Genomic DNA, 27,871 nt, shown 5'->3' with positions numbered 1-27,871 from the left:
TCTTGTTGCAGCTAAAACAAGAGCCTCTAAGACAATGTATAAACTATTATTATAGATAATTATAATGACGGTGAAATTGTATCGGACCTCGTGCAGCTTTTCGGCTACATCCTGCGCGGGCCACTAGGTTGAAATGATGTCACGGATCCTGCAGATGACCAAATAAGGAAGCTGACACATGAAAGTGGAATTTGTTCTTCTGGCCAGTTTTTTTTTCTTTCAGTTTTAAATAAGAAGAAAAGCTGAAGTCCGTGGATGTAGTGCTCTGTCATGTCTTTTGTGACACAGCGAGACATCGACTTGTGTGTGAAAATGAATGTGTGATATGCTTCAGCCTGTTGAGGAAAGAGAAAAAAGAGGAAGCAGTTCCGCCCTCAGAATCTGCCTGGAGGCCTAGGAGAAAAGAGCAGAGAGAAGAAAAGGAGCAGGCGAGCGTCACAGCCCTCTTCAACCCGAAAAAAAGTAGCCTAAAGCAAAAACACGGTGCTGTTGGAGCTTTTTATTTGTTACTTTGGCGGATGGACAGAGGGACTCCCGCGGGACCTTGGTCGCCAGGTCCTGTTGTTGTGTGTTTGAAAACCTCGCTGCAGAAAATGAGCCTCAAGTGAAGAAGTTTCAGTTTGAAGCTCCATCGATAAAAGTCGTCCATGCTGGTGTCTTAACGCGTTAACAGGCGGATCTACTCGGCGAACTTTACTTTTGGATTCTGTCGTGGCTCTAGCTGCAGCTGGTGGACTGCGGGACTCGGGCCCTGAGAGGATTTTTATCAGGACAAATTCCAGTTCAAAACCAGTATGAGCGGAGAAGAGGAAAGATTTAAACTGGTGGTGGTGGGAGGAGGAGGGGTGGGGAAGAGCGCCCTGACCATCCAGTTCATCCAGGTATTCACTCTGCACAACATCTGGACCTACTTTATTACACACAACAGGTTAGAGAGGCTACATATATCACCTGGCATTACACATTATATTGTTGAGAAAAGGTATACACGGTTATAAATGGTTTACAAGTTGTAACAGTAGATCAGCTACTGGCTATTAATGAGCAAAAAAGTTGCCATGAAATCTCTCTGGCTGGTGAGTCATTAATAGTTAAGCCATTACTCACAGGTTTCTCCCTTTTCTTATGTTCCAAAGTTAATAAATCTTATTGTAAGAATGTTAATTTTGTGACAACAAGAACAATCAAGTTATAGGAAACGTGAATAAGTTATTATTAATAAATTATGCCATATTCTCTATAGCTCTTTCTTTCCCAGAGGGTAAGTGATCAAACCCTGTGTGAGGAGGCTTTTCATAACCAAACTACCCATTACTGATTATTACTTTTTACTGATCAGTGAGGGTTTTATAAAGCAGTTGGATGCAACCAGTGATGGAATGTAACCAAGTACTTTACTCAAGTACTGTACTTTAGCACATTTTTGAGGTACTTGTACTTTACTTGAGTATTTCCATTTTCTGTAACTTTATACTTCTACTCCACTACATTTTGAGGCAAATATTCTACTTTTTACTCCACTACATTCAGCTGCCAGCTTTAGTTACTTTTCTGGTCAACATTTAACATGAAAAACATGTGATCAATACAAAATGATTATGCATTTTTATTAATTAAAGCACATAACAGCATGAAGTAGTTAAAATGAACCCTACCTGTACAACAGTAAAATGCTGCTCACAAAAATGCATCAATACAAAATAGTATATTTGAATTATTTATAACAATCTGAGTGGGTCTATTCTGCATAATGAGTACTTTTACTTTAAGTACATTTTGATGCTGATACTTTTGTACTTTTACTACAGTAAGGTTTGAATGCATTACGTTTACCTAATTTTACTTAGTGGAGTAATTTCACAGTATAGTATTAGTTATTTTACTTAAGTAAGAGATCTGAATACCTTTTTATAACACGGTATACAACTTATAAACCTTTTATATAAAGTAATCACATAGGCCTATAGGCATACCTTTAATCTCAGCACATTAATGTGTTAGATGTTTAAATGATGCAGTCCGAGCTGCTGGGTTTACATTTCCATCCGAAACATGACAATCAGCTTGCTTACAGTAGGTCAAAGCGCCCAAGTTGTCATAGACTGATACTTGACTGTTAAAAGATATCATCCAGTTTTCCTTCATGTCTGACTGTGAATAGCTGTTCACATTGCGTAAACTCCACAAACATGAAAGAACAAGACACTGGTCTTATTTCCAGCTGTAAGCAATACAAGTCAAAGCACCAGAGATATAAAGTAGTAATGGGAATTCTGGCTTTTTTAATGAGCAGATTTCTTGACTCTTTTGGCTCCCAAATGGCTCTTATTTAATTTCTACTCACGGCTTTTATGATTCAGCAAAATTTGGCCATTTAAAAAAAACAAAAAACCTATTGCTATGTGTGCTCATGTACAACTGTGACCTTCAGCGGCCCAGTATAAAGTGACTTCCTGGTCACTGCCTAAGTTCATCATCTGGAATACAGTATAGTAATTGGTGTCATTCTGGTCATATTGATGATCAAAAAGTGGGATATGTTAAGAATATCTATCTTAGTTGTAGCACAAAAATAGCAAACGAGCCTACAAATGAAACAGGATGGTTACTTGATAAATTAAACATGACATGATATTATGAACTTAGGTTTAATTGGTGACTCTAAATTGACCTTAGGATTGAATGAGATCGTGAGCAGTTGTCTGTCTCTGTGTGTCAGCTCTGCGATATTCTGGCGACCCTGCCTCTCGCCCAATGTCAGCTGGGATCAGCTCCAAAGTTTGAATAAGTGGCAACCAGCGTTTCATAAATACAAAAGTATCAGAATGTGATCATTTGCTCATTCTTTTTTGGCATATATTTATGCAGTGCATTAAATGTGAACAGAGATAAAATATTTATGTTTCACATAATCAACTTAATGGATTTGGTAAATACAGTATATGGATATTCTGAATTTGATGCCAGCAACACATTTAAAAAAGTTGGTACAGGGTCAACAAAAGCCTGGAAAAGTTGGAAAACACAAAAAAACACTGGATTGTATCATTCCACATGTGATTGGGTATGGAAGGGGAATCCTCAAAAGGCTCAGTTGTTGGTACAAGCAAGAATGGGCCAATCTAACTCCTGGCAAATAATCCTAGAGTTTAAAACCATGTTTCACAACGCACAATTACAAGGAATTTAGGGATTTCACCATCACAACATCATTAAATGATTCAGAGTATCCAGATGCATCTCTGCAAGACTTCTCTGGGCATCTTCTCTGAGATTGACTGATGCAAAGTGGCAAGGTGTGCTGTCGTGTAGTCTAGGCGACCATCACCATTGTCACCAGTGCAAAGTTCAATAGCCAGCATCTGTGATGGTATGGGGTGTGTTAGTGCCCATGGCATCATGGGTAACACATCTGTGAAGGGTCCATTAATGCTGCCATCCACAATGCCAAGCCACATTCTGCATGTGTTACAGCAGCATGGCTTCAAAGGAAAAAAGTGCCTGTCTGCAGTCCAGACCTGTCTCCCAACTAAAGTGTGTGGTGCATTATACAACAATGGAGACACTAAATCGTCTATCAAGCAAGAATGGGAAAGAATTTTTACTTCAAAGTCAGTTCCTGAACGCTGACTGAGTGCTAAAAGAAAAAGTGATTTAACAGTTAGGAACTGTCCCCATGTTTTCGTAACATATTGCAAGCATTAAATTCAGAATGAGTGGGTGTTTACAATTAACTGTAAAGTTGATCAGTTTGACCATTACATCTTAGAATATACAGCTTTGTAAAGCTTTCATTTAAATATATATGCCAAAAAATGATTAGCAACTGATCCCATTTTGTTTCATTTATGTTTAAGAGAGAGTTCCAATTTTTCTAACAGGGTTGTAACAAATACACTATATGATTATCCTATTGTTCTGTCTTTTATAAATTAATAAATCCCTCTGTGCTATTTTTACATAATTACATCAACATTGCACTTGCTCAAGTTGCCTAGCTATCCAGCTAACCATGATTGGTCAGTTAAAAGACTTTTTAAATATTTAATTACGTTTTGGTAATTGGTTATTAATCTCATCTACTTTATGTTGCTACTGGCCACTTTTTGGCTGACCACAGCGATCAGCCCTACACAGTGATTTTGCTTACAAAAAGACAAATCAAAGTTATTCTGGTTCTCTCGGCAGCCCTTCCTGGCGCTCAGTGGCTGGGACAGAGGCACTATATGTGGCCCATGTTTTCAAAAATTGGGTTTTTTAAATCTTTGCGCAAGGTGTACTTCATAAATGGGTGAACAGCTTGAGTGGCCATGGTAGTCCAGAGGGCACCTCAAGCTTTTTTTTGAAAACTATACAACACTGTAATACCACACTGTGGGGCGAAATTCTCAAAGGCTGGTTTACGGTCGCTGATAGCACCATGAATCATTTGCAACCGCTATCAGACTCATTTCACAAAGGATATTGCACTAATGATATTGTAGCACAAACCAAGCAATAAAGTTTTGCAACTGACTGTACTTTTCCCCCTGGCTCTAGAGTCTAACGTGTCAGTTGTTGAGTTGAAGTCGATTCAGGTCGGGCTCGTCCGGTTCTTTTATAGACGGCGCTCGGCTTATTTACCCTCAGGAGTAACGATGAGTGAGTCTTCAGAGATAAGGGAGATGCTGTGTGTATTTACACACAACAGCCTAACTTGATTGATTATTTAAATCTCCAGAGTAAGACCTGCTGTTATGTCAGGATCTAATGTTAATTAATATGCTTACACACACACACACACACACACACACACACACACAAACAGTCTGTTTTCATACAGTGGACGTATGTGAGAAATTCATTCATTTACCTTATTCTCATTTCTTTCTTTCTTGTTTTCTCTCACGTATTCTCAAAAATTAGCTGAGAGGAGCATCTTGTCACTGAAATCCCTCATGTATATGCTGAGATAGCACAAACTCCCTGAAGACGTAAATAATTGTACTGTAACTGCGTGTGGCAAGTAGTGCTGGTCCTTTTGAATCAGATTGTTTTTGCAAAGAGTCTCATTCTGCATAGAAAGGGGGCCATTTAGCTCCAAATGTATGCACATTAAATATTTGCCTTTACACCTTTTTGCGGGTGCTTTGAGAATTCGACAGTTTCTTTAGGTCGTATAAGCTGCTAGTGTTTCTTTAGTGAATTCGGCCCTATGAACCTGAAAAGTCGCCCGTAATTACAGCTGTCAGATAAATGTAGCGGAGTAAAAGTACAATATTTTGCTGTGAGATGTAATGAAGTAAAAGTATAAAATGGGAAGCCTCAAGAAAAGTACAATTTGCTCAAAATAACTCTTAATTGCACATCCACTTCTCGATTAATAAGTGAGTAAGTAAGTAAGTAAGTTAGTAAGTTAGTAAGTAAGTAAGTAAGTAAAAGTACTTAGTTGTCTCCTCTCTGGTTACAGGAACATTTTAAGAAACAAATGTTACACAAAATTTGTAGCACTGCTGAATGCATGTAGTCATATTTAACCATTAGCAGTAACAAAAGGCCATATGTCAATAGACTTTTAGGATGGAGCCAGATATGTGCTGGGAGAATTATAAGAGAAGCCACTGTATTTAAGAGATATAGTCTATTGTTGACAGTATAAATAGTTTGTTATTAACACTGTATGTGTCCCACAGTCCTACTTTGTGTCGGACTACGACCCCACCATCGAAGACTCCTACACCAAGATCTGTACTGTGGATGGAAAGGAGACCCGGCTGGACAGTAAGCATTTGAATTCATACTTTCACAATGTTTGTCAGAGTGTCTGAAAGGCTTTGTTTGAAAGCAGAGGGTGTGTTGCACTGTAATGTGATATGACACAGGCAGTGTGTTTGCTCTTTGGATGTTTCATTCCCTTGTTAGGACTTGTACTTGGCCAGTGTTGCTGCTCAGAGCCAGGCTGGTGTGTTGGGTCACACTGCTGTTTCACCACACAGTAATATGTGAATCATCAGATGTATACAGATGAACTCTGCAGAGCTGCTGTTTGTCTGCTGGCTTTGTCTGGCTGCTCATTATGTTTCAGTTGGCTTCTGGTATTGCTGATTGCAGCTTTCTTGAGATCCAAACAACTTTGATCAACAGTGGGATGCTGAGCAATACACCTGCCATGAAATTGTTGTGTTCCTTCCATTCATTTACCAACAGTTAGCTAATTGGGACCAGGCTTTTTTCAGGAGCAAAAGCAAAAGAGCAAAAATTCACTCTGAATGTGAGTCTTGAAGTTGATACCCATACCCATACCCCATACTGGGGACAATGCATCATACTGATTCATAGACGTTTCATGTAACATCCGGCAAGCCCAGATTGTTCTGACACTGTTGGGAATACATAACATAGTTGACAGTCAGTTGCTTCATTCATCCTCCTCTTCAGCTAGTACTGTTTGGAGTTTTGTTGTATGGATTTTTTGACATTGCCAACTGGCCAGCAGGCAACCTCTGGAATGCCTCATCATCAACATTACCAACCATCAACTTACACTAGCTCTAAACACAACTATCCCTAAGCCTAGTTTCTACCAAAACTGCACCTTCAGCTTTGTATGGTAAAAGTAAGTAGAGGTGTGAATCACCAGAGGCCCCTAGATACGTGAGTCCAACCGTGAGACCCAATACTTGAGTCCTGATATGATATTATTGTGATTTTAAGCATTTTGGTGAGTATTGCGATACAATATATTGCGATGTGTCCACAAAATTAAATTCAATCAAGAATTGTTTAGTCAAATAAGAAAAAATTCTCAGTCTGTTCATCTCACTTCAGTCTTTTTATTTCTCCACAATGAGAGTCAAACCCACACACTGACCAACAAAGTATTCAGTCAAACTGAACTGAACTGATATCAAACATGTATGGACAACAACTGCAGTATTTTTTTTTTTTTGAAAAATATTTTTATTGCATTTTTCAGAACACAAAACACACAGAACTGCTCAGACATGACAAAAAAGAGGAGTAAAAAAAACAAAACAATGTGGGTACAGCATATAGAAAAATGTTATGGACAAAATAACAAATGACAGTGGGCACATTTTCAGACCAGTCCCTTCCCTATTAATCTCCTGCAGCAAGACACAACAGTATCCAGATGACAATAAATACAGAGCATACAAACACAACAAGGCCATAAGGTGCTTATTAGAAAGTGAGCACTTAGAACAAAGTTATGAAACAGGCTAGGCTGATTTGGGAAATCCACAAAGCAAGGAGGATGACAGTGTGGGCAACTGCAGCATTTTATCAAAGTTTCCTTACCTTCAAGCTTCACTGCTCTATAAAGCTATGATTCGGCTGTGTCCGTGAAATAACGTTGCGACGGAGTCACATACCAGGTTCCAGTGTCTTTAGCATGTAGCTAAAACCATTGCAACATTACAGCGTTATTTCGACAACTTTCAGACAACTTGCCTATAGATTCCTTAGATGTTCTAGTTTCATATGATGCCAGTATCTCCAGTATATTCCTAAAAGTGAGCCCGCTACGACAGAATAAAAAAGGCGAAAATACTGCCACTAAATAAAATGACACTAAATATTGATACTTGGTGGCCATGAATCGATACAATATCGGCACGCAAAATATCGCGATACTTGACTGTATTGATTATTTCCCCCACCTCTAAAGGTTAGTCCCATCAGTAAATGGAATGCCTTTGAATACAGTATGACAGTAAATGTGTGTGTCGTTGTCCCTGTCTGTGTGTATTTCAGTCTTGGATACAGCAGGTCAGGAGGAGTTTGGGGCGATGAGGGAGCAGTACATGCGCTCAGGAGAAGGCTTCTTATTGGTGTTTGCACTCAACGACCGGAGCAGGTAATGGAAAGTGTGTGTGTGTGTGTGAGGAGCTATAACCTTGAGATGAGTGCTTCTAGCATAAGTACCACATCATGTGATGCTGTCACTCACAGTGGCAGTCTGTCTACCTGCTAAAGAGATACAGCAGTGAGCTGTCGCTGGTGGTGAGACTGATGTGAGGGCTCACTGTCCAGCTATTAATTAGATTGATACAGGGGGTGGACCCAATATCATGGATTGTACACATTTCATGCAAACCAAACCACGCATTTTGATGAATTTCATACACACTCAACAAAACATATATGAGACAATATCGTAAATTTCACAAAACATTAAATGAGGGGTGGTTCAATCAGATGACATTCAATTCATTACAAAAAAAAGACAAATGAGTATCCATAAAAAATAAATGTCACTCAACAAAGAGATTTTAATGTAGTGTATTTGTGATGATGATGATGCTTTGGTTTTGAATTTCTTAAAAATACATGTTTTTGAATTTTAAGTAGGAGTGTTGAGATAGCTCTTCTCACAGTGTTTACAGTTGTAACTTTTGTAATTACTGTGCATGTGTAAATACCGTATACCCAGACACTATTACCTGAAAGAAGCCAGTGATAATGGAACTGATCATTATCTGTCACTGAAACTGCTGCCTTTAAAGAGGAATCCATAAATAATCTTACTGTGATTGCTAATTCTTTCCCCTCTGTCTCATGACAGCTACCACGAGGTCCAGAAATTCCACACTCAGATCTTAAGAGTAAAGGACCGTGACGACTTCCCCATGGTGCTGGTTGGAAATAAGGCTGACCTGGAACAGCAGAGAGTGGTAAGAAACACGCTCATGCATCTTTATGGGGACAACCATGGAGTGTCTTACCATTTGGACATAGCTTAGATCAGCTTTCAATGTGATTGATCACATCATTCTATTACATGCTTAGAAAGTTGTATTGGTCTCACTGACACTGTTCTCTATTTGTTGGACAACTATCCTTTATATTTGGAGTGAAAGCTTTTATCTCATAACTGGGCTAATCTCCTCACAGTTCTGTAATGTACAGGTGGATCGTCATTACTGAAGTGAATAGAGAGTATAACAACAGCACAACTGTACAGGATCTAAAGGATGAGTGGAGGATCTTACTGGAGGCTGGGCTTAGATATTGTTTGCTTCGTCTGCAGATCTCCAGGGAGGATGCTCAGGCGTTCGCTAGAGAGAACAGGATCCACTACATGGAGGCTTCAGCCAAGAATCGCTACAATGTGGATGAAGTCTTCTTGGAGCTGGTGCAAATAATTAGGTACAGTCCTTATTTTTATGACTTCATTTTTGGAATAATAGATAATGTGTTCAAAGGCTTCTCAAGTGTACAGAAGTTTGTAATGATCACAGGCAGGACTTTACATCAATGGAAAGTTATCAAAGCAACATGATCATCAGGTAAACGGTAGAAATAACCTGCATTAATCAATGTCTTGGTGATCAACAGTCAAATGAGGACACTGCACCAAATGTGACCAGAAGCAAAACTGTTTGATGATTAATTTCTCTGTTTCTGTTTCTGTTCCTCTTCATCCACAGACGGTTTCAGGAGATGGAGTGTCCTCCACCTCCAGCTCATCACACAGGGAAACAGAAGAGTCGTGGCTGTCCCTGCGTCCTTCTCTAAGCACTGTTACTATGGACACCAAAGCCTCAACCCTCTACAGCTTGTCCAAAAAGGAGTGTGTGTGTGTGTGTGTGTGTGTGTGTGTGCGTTTGTGTGTGTGTGAGATAGAGAGATAGAGAGAGAGAAAGTGCATCGTTTTCTTCCAAATGGTTTCATTTGCACTTTTGCCAAAAGTAACTTTAGTCAATTAGTTTGAATTAGTATCATCTTTTATTTTAATCATGGATGTATAAAGACAACTGGATACAGCAGGGGCCTGTTCATTTCTATGAAAGTTGCTCAGTGGTCCATGAAGCCAAAAAAGTTTGACTTTCGTGTATACAATTACGCAGATCTTCAATGGCTCTTCTGCAATCTATGATCCCCATAGAGCTCACTAGTCATTTCCACCAGCTGAGCTGGCTACTCATAGTTTGGTAACTTCAATGGGGACAAAATGATTTAATCGTAAAACTCTTAGAGACTTTCCAAATGTTTTAAAACCAATCATTTTGTAGGGTTGTGACAGTCTTTTTGGGCTCCATGGCATCATGTGGCAGACATGGAAGTTGTATTTCCACCATTTTGGCCAAAAGCCATGTGCTTTTCTTGAGGCTTGATTTTTTTAAGAAAGGATATAAAAGGGAGAGGTGTCACTAGCAGCTGAGTTAGTTTGGTGCAGAAACAGGAAGTCAGTCCTGTGGCCGGTGCACAGCTGACATGGAGTAATAATGATGTTACTGTATATAGTTAGTGTTCACAAATATAAATATCATCACACAATCTTGTGTTATAAAAATGACCAAACTGCTGTTAGAAAGGACGGCACTTCCTGCAGGTACTAATGTCAGTTTTGACATCATAACCACATAGCTGTACGTATTAGACTGTGTTAGGGAAATTATACAAGTAATTATTTCCAAGTCTTAAGTGTACAAAAATGGACATTTCAATGTATGACTTAAAATTGTTAATGAAATGTGGCAGCCCAAATAGGAGCCAAACATCCATGTACTGCCATCTCCCATGCCTTCCTGAAGGGGGCAGCAGAGCCTCACTGCAGAATTACAAAAGGAAAGGGAGGAAATGTAGCAGCAGTTCCAGGCTATAGTCATGTCTCTATCTGCTGTTTTTGTCTTTCCTCCCCATCTCCTCTCTGAAATAGCCATAACAAGACAGAATTCTGAAAACATTCATAAACACCAGATGCTAGTTCAGTTGCCTGATCGGACTTCACATTATCCAGATGCAGACTATTTCAGTATGGGAACTCCTGGTCCCTTGGCGATGCCTGCCTCTGCTTGCTGGATGAGGGAGAGTCTAATCCAAGGTTACATGCACTACACTCTTGCAGTGCAGCATTGGACAGTACAGTATCATGACAGCAGAATTTATTTCCGTGTTTGCACATTTCAACATTTCGACTGTTGGGTTGAAACACAATCTGGGTGTTAATCATTTTACTGATAGGTGGACTACATTCTGGTACTAATTTTTCTCCATTAATTTGCTTTATATATCTACATCACCACTGTCTTAAAATGTGTATGTATAATAATGTTTTTTTTTTACACAGAAATCAAGTGATTAATGCCCTTTTAACACCAAGAGATCAAGCCGGGTGAACCAGGGTTGACTGTGTGTTTGAAAGGTTTAACCTATGTTGATCGACCCAGGTCAAGAGGTGGGTTGGACGCGGATTGATTTCAATGTGAATAGCACACAACCAGGGTTACTAACAACTGGGGCGAGACAAAGTATTTGTCATTGGTTGCAACTGGGGGTGCACAGTCCTAGCCCATATTGTAAACAAATGGTGTGAAAGCAGCAGGAATGTCTGCTTTGGACTGACACAAATTCCTCAGTTGCATTTATACTTTTCCACTTGGATAATTGCAATTATTTGCGTGAAGGGAGCTGCAAAACTTTTTAGGTGTGTTTGTCCTCAAGATAGGGCAAATAGTGCAATATATGGTGAACCAGTCTTTTTCCTGCCTGTATTTGGTCAAATTTGGACTTTGAACTAGTCTTAACTCTTCAGAAGTGCTACCTTTGAGAGACCGACCCCCCCTGACTGTGCTGTAGCCACAACCCACCAGTAGAGGTCACTATTGCAGCAACAGGGATGAGCAGCCAGCAGTCCTGCCCAGCTTCCAAACACAGAAATGGCCAAGTGTTTTTTGGAGAGCACATTCAGGCGATTTAGCCTGTTGTGTGTTCCTTGCGCCCTGATGTGTGTTCTTGTATTGTTCGTGAGACAATCAACAACCACAGACATGTGTCCAACTCACATCTTCAAGGACCCTCCTCACTGATTTTTATTTGCAAAGAAAGATTAACTAACGATTATGCAAGACAAGAAAAGGCTTTATTAAGTTAAGAAAATAAATCTTTCACAGTGTAGCCAAATATTCACTTTCATATATATGATTTTTAATGCTTTGGGCAGTTTGGTTTTTTACTTTTCTTTTTCATTTTAATAAGAATTCATATGTATATGTACCTTACAACATGCAATTCACATTGTCAGTTTTGTATTGAAATAAATGTCAAATCTCTTTTATACATTATTAAAACATTTATCCGAACATTTATTTCTGTTGTGATTTGTGTGACTTCAAATGGACACAGTTTTGTGTAGTTATTTAGGTCTTCAGGGGAGACGTAATTCCTATTATTTGGATTTTGTTGTGTCAGATATTACTTTATTAATATGATTACATGTTTTACATTCAATCCACTCATGTTAGTTTAGTCATATGAAATGAATGTACTGTACTGCTGTACTCTGGTTGTTTGGAGCAAAAGATGGAACTAGTGCAAGTTCTAGTGAACATGTATCATTTGATATGATCAGGATCTTATTCACATACTGTATAAAACTCATGACACTACCCTTGCACTATCTTTTCCCACATGTGATATCACATAAGTCATACAATAAATCAGAATAATAATTATTAATGAAAATTCAACAACTAATAAATACGTTAGTGCTCAAGTAAAAAAAAAAAACACAGTATCAGTTTGCAGTCATGTAATTATCAAACTTTTATTTAATAAAAAAAAAGCACCATATGAGCTAGGGGTGTAATTCACATGTTTAATCATGATACGATATTTGTTAGATTCTTAAGGTACTTGCTGATATCACCAAGTTTGCCACAATACAATTAGAATGTAATTCCATCCAGGGCTCTGTGATGAATGTCACACAATAAACATACATTCATGTCAACTCTCAAAAAGTAAAATATGATTTGACAATTTCAGATCATCCAGACCTTTAAATGAAAACAACTGATTCTCATTCATAAAAATAATAAGTAAAAAGTGTCCTTTTCAAAATAAAGGCATATCCTAAAGATGAATATGTATTGATATTTTCACCTTGCATCAATGATATTGGATTGTTGATCAATTAATTGATATATTGATCCAGATCGATGTATTGTTACACCCCTAATATGATCACAACATCAACCAAAATAAGTTAAAAAGTTTGACAAGGTCCCCTTTAACAAGAAAGGGCTCTAAGAATAGGTAACCTTCAAGTATTTTAATGGTACAAATTTTGAAATTAATTAAATTGATTAATATGCAGTCAAAGGAATTAAATTACTTTATTACTTAAGTTGGCAGGGGTAGACAGTAACAAAGTACATCTTCATGATTTCTGTGCTTAAGTACATTTTTCAATGTTCTTTACTTGAGTATGTTTTTAGAAACTTACTTTTGACTCCACTAAATGTGGATGGTTTCCGTTACTTGTTACATTCAAAAGGGGACCCCCTTTTGAGAATACAGAGCAGAATACAGACACAGGAGGCACAGAGAGAGGTTGAACATAACCTCTTATACATGAGTGTTTTTTTGTTATTCTGCTCCTGAAAAATGCATTTTGTATAACTATTTTGTCCATGGTATCTCATTCATAATTTTAAAAAACTTCCTACATTTTCATCAGTTTCTCTCCATTTCTGGCAGGTATATTGCTCTTAAGCTGTTTTTGGGACCTCTGTCTTTGCATACTACTATTGTGTTTTTTCACCAATTCTACTCAACCATGACTCAGCACTTTTCCTATGACCTCAGGTTTATCTCACCCCTTTAAGCCACCATAGCAGTGTAGCATCAGCTCTTCAGTGAACTAAAAAAAATCCACATTCTGGATACAAAATTATTAGTATTCAATTTTTCATTACATTCATATTAACATCTTAACTTTTCAAACTATTCCAACTTCAAATTCGTCTGCCACATTCCCGCCAGCAGGGCAGTGTAGCGTCAGCTATTCAGCATCCAGCGTTCACACTTCAGTTCCTTCAGAAATTGCATTATCTAGTTGTAACTTGCAGTTGGTGGCAGGTGGGCGGAGACTCTGAAAGAGGGGGGCAACTGAGTTGGTGATACAAGTCAGGCGGAGTCTGGCAGGGGAAAGGAGAATAGGACTTAAGCTGAGGCAGAGATGAGTGGGGTGCAGACAGGCAGGAGATGGAAGGTGATCCTGAGTACAACAAGGAAAGGGGTATTAGCAGTTAGGCAACATGAGGAGTTTTAAAAAAAATGCTGACAAAGCAGCTGAGTATCTACCATTATAGTTGGTACAACAATCTTGCAAAGAGTTAGTGAAGATCAGGGGTGAGAGGCAGGTGAGTCAGCAGAGAGGAGTTGATGCTTATCACAACTGAGTGGAGCATGAACCAGAGAGCGGGAAGGAGGCCACGCCTCCACCCATACATACAAACACAAAAACACACAAACAGGGAAAGACAGACAGAACACTGGGAAACTGAAGCTTACCATAACAACGTGTTACTTGGAAGCATGGCTTGGAAGCAACTAATGATTTTTCTTGTCTTTTCTAAAGTGTGACAGGTAGGGATGGGTGCCAAAACTCTGTATGACATAACCAGTTCTTTGATCCCTGACTCAGTGAACAACAGAGCAGAGAGGCTGCAGTGGAGACGGTGAAGTATGAATAAACCCTGTCCCTAGTCCGAAACACTGCCATGCTGTTTTATTGGGGGTGTTAATTAAAAAAAAAAATCGAACATTGTGGCAACAACACAGCAATAGGTTGACATCAATAAGTAAACGTATCTTTGAATACCTGAGTTAAAGTACTGGCGGAGAGTACTTGCTTTAAAACATGATTGAGTAAAATTTGAATGACTGCAAGATGGACTATGATGACAAAGATGAGCAACATAATGAAGATTGCAAGACATGTTCATCTCTGGTCCAAGCTTCATTGTGTGAACTCAGTTGCAAGCTTGAAAATTAGTCAATAGACGTGTTTCCATTAGGTACTTTTCACCCTAGTGAGCCGCTATGGGTGTAGCTTGGGAGAGACGATCCGCCCAACTTCACTGGTTAGCGGCTCAGAAAGTACCTGCCTCAGTTAGGTACTTTCTAAGCTGCTACTGAGCGGCAATTTCGCGGATGCGTGATTCATTTGCAGACTGGTTCAAACTGGGCGCTGAGGGGTTAACATCTTCTATTCTGCTGACTGCAGCTGGGAGAAACTGCTTTGGGAGGCCTGGGCCGCTTGTGATTGCTTTGGGACGGTGCCTGCTATTCGTTAAGGAGAGTAGGAACGAGTCTCCAAAAGTCTCCAATAACACCAGAAAAAGTTGCTAGATTTGTTGCTTGTTTTTTTTTTAAAAAGAGTCACTAGAGGGGTCTTAATAGTCGCTAATTATAGCAACAGTCGCTAAGTTGGCAACGCTGCTTGGTGCGTCGGTCTGTTGTCACATTAGAACTCCGTTGGTTAGCCGCTACAAAAGTACCTGTATGGGAACAGAGGCCGAAGGGAACTAACTAGTGGGCGGAGCCAAAACCCTTGTGAGAATGTACTCAGTGGAAACATGCCTAATATCTCTTGGAAAACAATTTGAATACACAATGCCTCCCTCTCTCTCTCTCTCTCTCTGTCTGTGTCTCAGTGTGTAGTGAGCAGTAGTGAGATAGGCAAGCAGACAGACAGGTTTGTGGAGGTCCCTCCCTCCAGCAGGTATGCTGTTAAACAGGTTTATGATCTGCCATTGCTTTTGGGAAAACAGCACTACCTTTTGTGGCCTGACAGTTTGGAACACAAAACTCAGCATAGAGCAGTTTAGTTTGAAGTAAAAATTGGGGGCTCCATGTTTTTGATAATCTACAAGAATAAGTGCAGTTTTTCTTCTGGAAAGCTTTGACAGACTAAGCCAGACCAAGCAGGAGGTAACAGCGTTTGACAGGTGAGTGTCAGAAGCTTATCCTGTACTTACTCAGGCCTCTGGCCACAAGTGTCGGATTCATTTCCATAGAGGCTTGTTCTTTTTCTGTTTAGCTTTTTGCTTCGATGGCAGCCTTGTCAGCTGTGTGGATTCCCGTGCTGTTTCTGTTGCAGCTGGCCTACTGCTCAGTCATTTACAGACATGGTCCAGGTAAACCACACCTCTTCTCACTTAAAGATGGTCAGTTCATATGTATATTCTATGAGTGTACAAGACATGTGACCTGCAGGAGATCCAGTGTTGGTGGACGAGCAGTCAGCGAACTCCTTCCTATCCCGCTCACTGCTCTATAACAGCTGGGACTTTGAGGTGGTGGTGCGCGACAATCTGGAGAGGGAATGTAAGGAAGAGATGTGCAGCTATGAGGAGGCCAGAGAGGTGTTTGAGGACGATGCTCAGACGGTAATGCTGCTGCGAGTGACTGACACTACTGCTAACTCACTTTGATATACAATACAGCCTTTTATTTATTGTAACTAAATGGAAATTGAGAGACCTGACAATGTTGCTGCGGTTGGTGACGTTATTCTTGAGATAAGGGAAAAAAAAAGATTTTGATTTTACAAAAAAATATTTGGACAATATCCAAAATATATTAGTCAAGTCAAGTCAAGGTTTACTTATAGAGCACATTTAAAAACAACCTTAGTTGACCAAAGTGCTGTACAGTTATTAAAATACAATAAAAAAAATGTAAATGATCTTATCAGAAATATTTTCACTCATTAGTTTTCCAAGTTCTCCTCATAATGCACACAGGTCATGAAATCAATAAAGTAACATTTTTAAAGCCTCTTTTAAAGTCTCTGAGAAGGGTTATTTGCAGTTTTTGAGGGTTTTCCTAGAATTTTTACCTAAACATGCTATAGATAACATTTTTTTGAAAACCAAACAAACACTTAGGGCATGTTTACATTGGCTGAAATGTTCTGGTGGCTGCTTATTGTCCTGGTAGATGTTCATTTTAATTCTAATTTTATGAAGCTCCTTCACTAAATTGTCTTTTGCTTCCATTTTTAGGCTGCTTTTTGGACCGACTATGTCAACAGTCAAGGTAATGCTTTAAAAGATGAAAATGGTCCATTATTGTAGACTACAGGCCTCACATTGGGCTCATTTAGCAGAATTTTGTGTTAAACAGAAAACTCTGCTGCTAATACTGACTGTCTTGCACTATTACAACTTCTAACTTATACATAACTTTGCTGCTACTTCTTACATTTACACTGTGGACTCTTATTCTCTTATTGTTTATTTTTAAATGTCTTCATCTACTGTGCACTTCATTTATTGTCAATTTTACTGTTAAGATATGTTTGTCTTTATTTGTTGTGCCTGTGCACTTTACTGCTTACTTTAGTGTTTCTTTCTTGTCTTGTCTTCACCGTGGGGATAGCTAGAAACGTAATTTAGAATCCTTGCATGTCTGGTACATGTGAAGAATTGACAATCAAGCTGACTTTGACTTTTTTCTACAGCCTACAGCTCCAAATCTCTGAATGCCCCCTTGAATGTCAACAGAGGACATTCTGTAATTTTCTATTTGGGGGTGCTATTGAATACAACACAATCTGGGCATTCAGATTACCTCAATTCAATTCAAATTCAATTCAATATAGTTCAATTCAATTCAATTCAATTCCATTTAATTTTCTATTTGGGGGTGCTATTGAATACAACACAATCTGGGCATTAAGATGACCTAAATTAAATAAAATAAAATAAAATTAAATATAGTTCAATTAAATTCAATTCAAAGTTTATTGTCATATACACAATAGAAACACGTTTTCTTGCACAATAAAAATCTTACTTTGCTATCTGTCTGATGCCGGAGGAGACAGAAGTAAGAGAAATAGAATTTAAAAAAGGGATATTAATAGAACAATATGTGTGGTCCTTTCCAAGTAGGGTATAGTTCATAAGCAAATGCTAATAATCATTGCTGTAGTGACTAATTATCGACTAGATGACTGACTCATAAGAAAACTGTTTAAGAAGCAAAGGTTTGACAATATTGATATTTGTCTTTGAAGAACATGCACCCAAAGTGGACGTGTCCGGGCTGGTGGCAGGGATCATGGCTATCCTAGTGACTGCTGTTATCGCCACTGTGCTGGGAATCTACTGCTACAAGAACAAGAACAAAGGTGGACGCAGGTCAGGCCAGTAAGTTCTCATAATGTGAACATTTACAGAGAATTGTTTTTTGCTGAGATATAGAATACAATGGCAAGTTTGGTCCATCAAGCCTCCCATCAAGGGCTTGTAACAATGTGTTAGATGAAGGTTACTTGTCCTACAGAGGCCCATGAAAGCTTTGGCAGTATCTTTAAGATAACTAAGACAATAGTCAGTGGACAAGACGCCAAAGCAATTATCCTTAAGAGAAAAACTCCATGAAAAGAAATGAAAAGAAATGACCTAGTTATTCCTTGTAAGACCTTGTAAAGACAGCAAACAATAATAATTTCCTATCACACTATAACCTTTTTAATGAAAACTCATTAAAACGACGATGCACAACCAACAGCAGTGGTTGAATGTAACAAAGTACATTTATTCAAGTATTGTACTTAAGTACAATTTAAGGTACTTGTACTTACCTTGAGTATTTCCACATTTGTAACTTTATACTTCTACTCCACTACATTTTGTGGCAAATATTGAACTTTTTACTTCACTACATTTAGCTGACAGCTTTAGTTACTTTACAGGTTGAGATTTAACATGAAAAACATGATCAATTTAAAGTAAATAGACTTTTTTTTTTCTTTTTAAACCTCATAACAGAATAGTTAGTTGTTAAAATTAATCCTATCTAACATATTTGTAATATATAAAACAATCTGAGTGGGTCCATTCAAATCAAATCAAATCAAAATTACTTTATTCATCCCTGAGGGGAAATTCAGTCAGTCTGGTAACTCTGGAAGAATGAGACAGCTTGATGTCTGTAGGAGCGAAAGATCTTTTGTATCTCTCCGTCCTGCAACGGAGAGAGAGGAGCCGTCCACTGCTGTTTTTTGGTCCATAAAGGTTTTGTGTACCGGATGATCCGGGTATTTCAAGATGGAACATCTTGACAGTGCATCTCTTATAATGGATAACGAGTACTTTTACTTTTGATGCTTTGTACATCAAAGTACATTTTGATTCTGATACTTTTGTACTTTTAACTCAGTAAGTTTTGAATGCAGGGCTTTTAATGGTAGTGGAGTCATTTCACAGTGCAGTATTAGTACTTTTACTTAAGTAAGGGATCTGAATACTTTTTCCACCACTGACCAACAGTGACCTGACCGAGTAATGTTGGCTTGCTGGTATGGTCTATAGTCCTTTCAGAGCCTCATGAATCCTGATGTCTGACCCTGACCTTTTCTCTAACCATTTGACAAAAAAATTCTGCTTGTACATAACAGAAATCAAAATATGTAGGAAATTACACATATTTCCATCCATCCATTTTCAGCTGCTTATCCGGGGCCAGGTCGCAGGGACAGCAGGCTAAATAGTTGCAATTAAATTTATGTTGCACACTTTAGACTTGAATAGTTGTGTAAAGGTTTCAGGTTTGTAGATTGGAAGCCCAAGAATAAACACAACCGTAGAAAAAAGACGTTATGCAGCGCTGGACTCAGACTGACATCACTCTGCAGGATCCCAGTCAGAATGAACCCTGATCTCTGTAATTATTCACATTTTCATCCTCTACAGAAGTTGGATTTTCACGCAACCGAGTTCTATTGGCCAGTTACCAATGACGTGGAAAGACCAACAACTGTCCAAGTCTCGTTAGATGATTGTGATACACAAAGTGTGTGTGTTGTTCTTACAGGCGCGTATCTATGAGCTGCAAAGCCTTAACATGATAACATACTGTGAGAATACAAACCAAACAGCACTGTGTCAGGTCTGTCTGTGGGAAAGACGAAAGCTACATTGAAGAAAAAAACATTGGCTATCTGCCTTTTTATAATTATTCAAATATAACACTTGCAACTAAACGGATTTGTTGAATTGTACTGAGTTTAGTTTCTATGTGGTGTTCTCGTCCAGAGTCCCAGTGAGGCTGGCAGCAGATGGGCGTCCAGCCGCAGAAATGGTGCCCCTGGCAGGGATCCCAGCCCCAGCCCTACCCAGCTATAATGAGGCTCTGATCCGCAGTGGGCAACACGATGCCCCCCCACCACCTTATTCAGGGTAAGTGGCTGCTAATGGACATTACATTGATCCAGGCTAATGTCTATAGTGGTATATTAAAATATACATTTTATAACAATTAAATAAATGAAATTAATGAAATGGCAGACCAGTGGTGGAATGTAACTAAGTTTATTTACTTAAGTACTGTACGTAACTACAATTTTGAGGTACTTGTACTTAACTTGAGTATTTACATTTTATGTAACTTTATACTTATATTTCACTACATCTTAGGGCAAATATTGTATTTTTTACTCCACTACATTTAGCTGACAGCTTTAGTTACGCTTCACATGAAAATCATGATACATTTCAAGTGATTAGATGTTGTTGTTTTTAAAAAAACGAAACGTCATAACAGTATATTAAGTAGTAAAAATGAGTCCTATCTTGAGGAAATTAAAATGCTGCTTACATAAATGCATCAATACAAATAATCTAATAATATATTTAGAATATATAAAACAATCTGAGTGGTGCCATTTCTGCATAACAAGTACTTTACTTTTGATACTTTAAGTAAATTTTGATGCTGATACTTTTGAATTTTTACTTCAGTAAGTTTTGAACGCAGGACTTTTACTTGTAGTGGAGTAATTTCACAGTGATCTCATACTTAAGTACTAAATCTGAATACTTTTTCCACCACTGTGTTAGACACACTTGGACATTACGAAGTCAGGTGGGGAAGGTTGTCTCAGTACTCTGGGGTTTGGTTAACACCATGGTTCACTATATGGTTTAATCAATGAATTGAAATGGTAAAAAACGTATGTACGGGATTAGAGCATTATGATAAGCACATATGAACTCAATTTCCATGCTCAATTATGTCCAATAAGTTGTTGCTGCAATTTTTATTTTTAAATATTTGTTACACACATTTGTCCTAAATTTTGTCAATTTTTATTACTCGAGAATCAATAAAGATAGTCAAAACCCATCCAAAATAGCAAATCAAAACACCAATACCTTGAAGAACACCACAGACAAATCCATGTGGAAATTGCTCAATGAACGTGGGAATGCCATCCATCCTCTGAATGCCTTAGGCCTCTAGTTTTGGGTTGTAAAGTTTCATGACGCAACAGGTCCTTTTATACAGTGAGGTCATGTTTCAAGAAATGCTCTCAGTGCAATGAAATAGGAAAAAACATCCATCACACTTGAATAGAATTGGGCTCAAATACAATAGGCGAAAATATTACATTTAAATGCATGAGAAAAATGTGTTTTTGCTTTAAACTGCATGTTATCAACATAAAGCATAATGTATGTAAAGAGGAGACTTGTGGTAGCCATAGAGCCCATTTATATTCATATATCTTGAGATAAGAGGTCAGAGAGCTGCTTTGAATCTTCATACCAGTTTTTTTCTCCTTTCTAGAAAAGATCCCCACACCTCTTGTTAGTTAGCCAAGATAGCTGACATACAGTATATCCTACTCTTAGTTGTGTAAAGTAGATCTTGATTTGTATTGCCATGCAGGAAAATTTAGAGTCAAGTAGTACTGATGCCTAACGTTGCAGTAATTTCTCCGTTATTATTTTTACTCTAGCACTGGATATAGTGTATATTTATATAGAATTGCTTTAAATTTTATTTGATTATTGTGTATAACCCCTCTTCTGTTTACCTTTGACTACACAAAACTACAAACCTATGGCTTCAGACTCTGACTCAAAATTAAGTTAGGTGACCTCTTATTGGTGTAATTGGGTGTCATTACTGCTGGCATGAATATAAATCTTACTATATTTACACTCATTAGCTTAGCCAGCAGCTTTAAAATGATTCAATTTAATGGGTTAAACCATTTAGAAAGCGACAACTATTGAATGTCTCTCAGTCCTGGTAGAGATCCCTCCTCAGTTGCTCTCTCTGAGGTTTCTTCTATTTCCTTATGCTTTCCTCTGAGGCAAATTTTTGATTTTGAGTAATAATGATAAAATTGAATGAAAATGAATGCCAAAGCCTCATGGTGATTTAAAAAAATATTTACAAATCAAATTACATACACATTTGCATATTCCTTTAAGTACTCTCAAATCTCAGTATACACACTTAGAGATTATTTAACAGATTAACAAATCTGATTACACACACACACACACACACACACACACACACACACACACACACACACACACACAGATTGCGATACAGTTACACAACTCACCATCAGTGGTGGAAAGTATCTAAGTACATTTACTCAAGTAGCCAAATATTGTACTTTTTACTCCACTACATTTAGCTGCCAGCTTTAGCCACCTTACAGGTCGAGATTTAACATAAAATATATGATCAATTTAAAGAGATTAGACTTTTTTTTTTTAATTAAATCTTGTAAGAGTATATTAAGTAATTAAATGAGCCCTGTCTTTACAAAATTGATACACTGCTTACATAAAAACATTAATACAAATAATGTAATATATTTAGAATATATAAAACAATCTGAGTGGGTCCATTCTGCATAAAGAGTACTTTTACTTTTGATACTTTAAGTACATTTTGATGCTGATACTTTTTTAAAAACTTTTACTTCAGTACGTTTTGAATGCAGGACTTTTACTTGTAGTAGTGTAATTTCACAATGTTGTATTAATTCTTCCACCACTGCTCACCATACACATTTACAAATACTTCTGCTGCAACAATTTCCCCATAGTTGGACTTAATGGATTATGCTGCTGTGTATATAAGAACGCTCACAAAGATTTTTCCTCTCTTTGACCACAGGGGTGCTCCATCAGAACCTGCAGATCCTGCAGACAACGAATGAGAAGGCAGAGACTCTTCATTGTGGTTGATGGGTACTGGTGGTTTCAGTGAACCTTTGGATATTGCATGTTTTTTTTTATACTGTATTTATAAGCAGTGAAATGTGGTCCAGGGGCTGCAGATGCAGATGAACGATAACTCCTACAATTCCAATGTTAATCAAAAGTCTATTTTTCTGTTGGGTTGAGTGTGTGTATAAATTTTAGTTAGGAATCTGATAAAATGCTCTCACTTGCACTTGTGCCTGATTGTTCTTCAGGTAATATTCCGGCAATTAGGCCGTCAAAAAATACTGTTAATAATGGAAAATAACCATCTCATAACAGTACAGTAATGTTCCATTATAAGAATTGTTACTTTAATTTCATATGGGATCTTATGTACAGTTTTTGATGTTTGATGTTTAATGAAGAAATAATTCACCTATTAAATGTATGAAAGAACACCTGTTAATTTTAAATAATATCAAATGCATTTACATGGGCGCCTAAAGCAGGGGGGCCAAGGGGCCGTTGGACCCCCACTCTTCAAGTTAACTAACATCACGAGTAACTTTTAAAGAGTAAAAGTACTTTGGAACAAAAAAAAACTTTGGAACAAAAAACAACAAACTTAACAAACTGTCCAGCTGGCGGTATGATGAGAAATGTGGGCTGTAACTTCAATAAACAAAAGGGCAGCATTTCAGGCATTGGGAAAAGGTGGAGACAATCAGGGGCCGCCACAGAAGTGGGAAAACTCATGGGGGCCAGAAGTGAAGACACCTGAAACAAGGCAAAATAAGAATGGCATACCACCGAAATGATTGAAACTACAATGCGATGTTGGCGAGATCGAAATAAGTGCAAAGTCACGCTTCTGACTGGGCAGGCGGCTAATCAAAGTTCGGTAAAATGCCACCTGGGATCAGATCTCAAGTGTGTGTGGTATGTGCTGACAAATGGTGTTTGACCCTTAAAGTCAGATGATTGGAGGGAGTGACCGATGCTGTGGCAACACTGTTCATCTGCATCTATTTCATCCTTTAAATAAAGATAAATATTTGTGGAATGATGATACATTTGGGGCTACGTGGTGATGTAGTAGTTAGAGGGTCACAGTTCAAATCCGGCTTGCGATTGTGTTTGCATGTTCTCCCTGTGTCAGTGTGGGTTCTCTCCAGGTCAGAGCCGGCCCGTGGCATAGGCCGTATAGGCAAATGCTAAGGGCGCCGTCCATCCGGGGGGCGCCACGCCAGCGCCACAAATGAGAAAGGAAAAAAAAGTGTAACTTTCACTATTTTTTTATAACTAGTTGGTACTATTATTTCTCAATACAAAAATAATCCTACGTTAATTTAAATGCAAAGCAAATCTTATTTAATAGAAATAATATAATATGTTTGTAATGTTACAAACTTGGCCCCCCCCCCCCCCCCTTCCCTACATGCTCATTAGCACGTGCCCTCCATGATTGTTTTTGGACGTCACCACATCTAAAAATCAACAGATGTGAAAACGGCCCAAACTGTCCTGTGCCCAGAGAAGAAAAAAAGACAAGAAGAGGAGGAGAAACGAGACAAAGACAGAGGTAACGTTACATTAAATAATTTGTCTGTTACAGAATGTGATAGTAACCTGGCTTTTTAACATTAAGCTACATGATTCGCTAATTGCTAATCAATAAATAGCTAGCGTTAACTGTTTTAACGTCAGTTAATAGTGTGGAGGGGGCTAAGTTGTTATGGAAAATAAAAATGTAGGTATTTACAGTACTCCCACCTTACATTCCTCTGGGACATTTGTAATTATTAGATCTTTTAAGCAGGTGTTTACATTTCTTTACATTTTTATTGCCTTCTGGTTAGCTAACGTTTACCCACTTTCCCACCCCTTTATATATTATAGTTGTAAGCCTAGTTGTTAAAGTGCACATCATTAATGTTAATAAAGCAATATCACATGAGAGGGAATGCTGTTTTGAATATCAGCACTGCTGTGATTCGGTCAAAGATAACCATAACATAACATTCTCATATGATATATTATACTGCTACTTTGCATTCTGATATTCAGCATTTCACTGTAATGATGACAATAAATTGAATCTAATCTCATTTGCATATCATTCAACATCATTCAATATCTGGTTTTTCATTTATATTATATGATATTATTTCATTTTATTCCTGGAATCATATGTTTTTATTATTAGACTGTAATACTCAATGGTCTCACATACTCCTCTCTTCAGATGCCTTGCTGAAGTTTCTGAATCCCCTCTGGGCCATCTACCACATCTACTGCTGCTGCCTCCACCTCAGCAACACAACCCACCAGTGATGCAGCAGCATCAAGTGGTCCTCCCGTTGCCTCCACCTCAGCAGTAGGATCTCTTTTTGTAATATAGTTGTTAAAGTCATTACTGTTTTTTTAATATCTTGTTTTGTGCAGTGCCTTATTCATGTGGAATTTCTATTTTGTTTTATGCAACTTGTTGACACGTTTTATTTGTATTTGTTTTTTGTGTGTTTAGTTAGATCTTGTACTTTATGTAGGCTATTTATGAATGTACTGTATGTAAAAATGATTGTATTTCATATATTCATTTTTAATTTTTTGTATTTATTTATTTATAATTTTGTATCTGTTAACTATTCTGATTGTGAATTTGCTTTCTTTAAGTAAAAAAAAAAAGGTCAAAGACAAAGCTCTTCGGTTTCTTGTGAGTATATACACTACACTGGCGATGCAAGAGGGGTGCCACCTAAAATCTTGCCTAGGGCGCCAGATTGGTTAGGGCCGGGCCTGCTCCAGGTCCTTTGGCTTCCTCCCATTGCCCGTAGGAGTGAATGAGAGCGCGAATGGTCGTCTGTATTATGTGTCTGCGCTGTGAGTCTGGAGACCTTTAACTGTATTTTTTTAATGTAAAAAAGAAATCTTCAAAAAAATTTAAATGTTTTGGTTATTCAGTTACAACTTGTTCATGTTATATTACATCAGACATATGATTCACAGTATAGTTTGATAATTTTATTGTTATTTTCAATTTTTTTAAATACAGGAAAAATATGTCAAATAAACGGAAAAAATTTAGAATTACAGATTTTTTTTTTTTTCTCTTTTAATGTATCCAGTTCAATCTGTTCTGTATAAATACAGCAGGCAAAGCAATTAAATCTATCAATCAATATATACAATTGTTGATTTCTTCCCATAAAGGTGATTTGAAGCTCACAAACCCTGATGTATCAATTAACATGTGGTTAATAAGTTCAAAACACATGTATAGGAATCAGATTAACTTAATGTGATGTGGTCAGTTTAGATTGCACGATAGACTGTATAAGTGCCGCTCATGTCTGGAACGATATCTTATAATAGCAATATGAAAATAAAACACTCTGTGCTGGGGCCCCAATTTTGTGTGCTTGCTTGCAAAAGCACACTAACTACTATTCAACAGGACTATTTTTATTTTGTGTGCTTGCTTGCAAAAGCACACTAATTGTTATTCTGTGGGCTTATTCTTATTCTTATGTTTCTTCCGTGGTGTTTTTTCGGTCGACAACTCCTCCCAGAGTTTTGGTCGCACATACACAAAAAAGGTATCAAATCGACCGGCCCAAAAAAAAAAAGCCAGGGAATAAAAATGGGTCTTAAGACCACACTTAAAGCATTCCACCGTGGGGGCTGTTGGGACATGAAGGGGGAGGGCATTCCAAAGACTGGGGCTCACCACAGTGAAAGCCCTGTCCCCCCTGGTTTTAAGTCTTGCTCTAGGCACCACGGGCTGGAGCTGGCCCTCGGACCTCAATTTGAGCGCTGGAGTATAGATTTGTATGAGGTCCTTGATGTACTATGGGGTCAGTCCATTCAAAGCTTAAAAAAACAAACAACAAAATCTTGAGATCAATACGAAAATTAACAGGGAGCCAGTGCAAAGACGCGAGGATTGGGATATTTACTTACAAATATCGGTCACTTTGTTGGCGATGGAAGTCAGATATCACAGAAGGCAAAGAAGCCTCTTTCATAGTGCCGTCCTGCAAATGTCCCGCTATATTGCCGGAAAGATCTGTCCCAGCTTTTCGCCTTAGGGCGCTCATAGTGATCCCAGAAAGGCTTAAATATTCGTGCCCTCTCATAGTGCAGTCCAGCGTCGTGGAACGAGGTGATCCATGTTTTGAAGCTGCCATCCGCTGTGCCATTTTGGAACTCCTTCAGATGAAATCATCTAGCAAGTCTACATACCAGGATGTCTCTGAGAACTCCTTCCTGGAATGTTTAATGAGATTTCAATATCAGGATATCTTCGGAAAAATACAAGACCTATAAAACAGTGCTTTGGTATATAGGTGTTAATTGGTGTTAATTAACTCAGCTCTGCTAATAATACAAATTAAGAAAAGCAGGGAAATTGCAGCTTCAGAAAGACCCTGGGATTTTATGGGCTCTTTCCTATAGAGTTCCGGAGGAAATGTGTACTCTGTTGTATTTATGGACTATTACACCCATTCGGTTGAGCTTTACAGAAGAGAGGGTGTCCAAGTCACTCACCAACAAAATTATAACCTGATGGGGAGTACCAGACTACATCCTGTTACCCTTAAATTCCACTGCATGCATAATGGCAGCAGATCCGTCGGCGGAGCACATACGCATTCATTATAATCAATGTGTGAGGTTCCACTGTAACCATATGAACCAGTAACTCTGCCGCTGAGACCATGTGAACCGGTGACTCTGTCGCTGAGACCATGTGAACCGGTGACTCTGTCGCTGAGACCATGTGAACCGGTGACTCTGTCACTGAGACCATGTGAACCAGTAACTCTGCAGCAGAAACCATATGAACCAGTAACTCTGCCGCTGAGAGACCATGTGAACCAGTAACTTTGTCGCTGAGACCATGTGAACCAGTAACTCTGCCTCTGAGACCATGCGAACCAGTAACTCTGCCGCTGAGACCATGCAAACCGGCGACAGCCACTGAGACCATGTGAACCGGTGACTGCTACTGAGACCATGCGAACCTGCGACTGGTACTGAGACCATGCGAACCGGCGACTGCCACCAAGACCATGCGAACCAGCGACTCTGTCGCTGAGAGACCATGCGAA

At 38.4% G+C, this 27,871-nt stretch overlaps 2 protein-coding genes across 2 annotated transcripts; both read left to right on the top strand.

Moving 5' to 3' along the window:
* Positions 1–54: 54 nt before the first annotated feature.
* Positions 55–12,092, top strand: rras (RAS related). The gene is made up of 6 exons (XM_059347757.1): positions 55–881; positions 5,673–5,760; positions 7,756–7,858; positions 8,567–8,675; positions 9,032–9,150; positions 9,432–12,092. The coding sequence occupies exons 1-6, from the start codon at positions 795–797 to the stop codon at positions 9,517–9,519; spliced, it is 594 nt and encodes a 197-aa protein (XP_059203740.1). The 5' UTR covers positions 55–794; the 3' UTR covers positions 9,520–12,092.
* Positions 12,093–15,513: 3,421 nt separating this feature from the next.
* Positions 15,514–23,975, top strand: prrg2 (proline rich Gla (G-carboxyglutamic acid) 2). The gene is made up of 7 exons (XM_059348079.1): positions 15,514–15,740; positions 15,833–15,929; positions 16,009–16,181; positions 16,800–16,833; positions 17,816–17,948; positions 19,839–19,982; positions 23,933–23,975. The coding sequence occupies exons 2-7, from the start codon at positions 15,845–15,847 to the stop codon at positions 23,973–23,975; spliced, it is 612 nt and encodes a 203-aa protein (XP_059204062.1). The 5' UTR covers positions 15,514–15,740; positions 15,833–15,844.
* The last annotated feature ends 3,896 nt before the right edge of the window (positions 23,976–27,871 follow it).

Source organism: Centropristis striata, chromosome 13 (genome assembly GCF_030273125.1).
Source record: "Centropristis striata isolate RG_2023a ecotype Rhode Island chromosome 13, C.striata_1.0, whole genome shotgun sequence".
In the NCBI taxonomy this organism is placed as follows: Eukaryota; Metazoa; Chordata; class Actinopteri; order Perciformes; family Serranidae; genus Centropristis; species Centropristis striata.
This window is presented reverse-complemented; position numbering and strand designations above follow the sequence as displayed.

Excerpts from the sequence above, each read along its gene's own strand:
- rras (XM_059347757.1), top strand. The coding sequence starts at position 795 with ATGAGCGGAGAAGAGGAAAGATTTAAACTGGTGGTGGTGGGAGGAGGA. Across the intron at positions 882-5,672 it reads TGACCATCCAGTTCATCCAG|TCCTACTTTGTGTCGGACTA; the intron begins GTATTCACTCTG and ends TGTGTCCCACAG. Across the intron at positions 8,676-9,031 it reads ACCTGGAACAGCAGAGAGTG|ATCTCCAGGGAGGATGCTCA; the intron begins GTAAGAAACACG and ends CTTCGTCTGCAG.
- prrg2 (XM_059348079.1), top strand. The coding sequence starts at position 15,845 with ATGGCAGCCTTGTCAGCTGTGTGGATTCCCGTGCTGTTTCTGTTGCAG. Across the intron at positions 16,182-16,799 it reads TTGAGGACGATGCTCAGACG|GCTGCTTTTTGGACCGACTA; the intron begins GTAATGCTGCTG and ends TTCCATTTTTAG. Across the intron at positions 19,983-23,932 it reads CCCCCACCACCTTATTCAGG|GTCAGAGCCGGCCCGTGGCA; the intron begins GTAAGTGGCTGC and ends GGTTCTCTCCAG.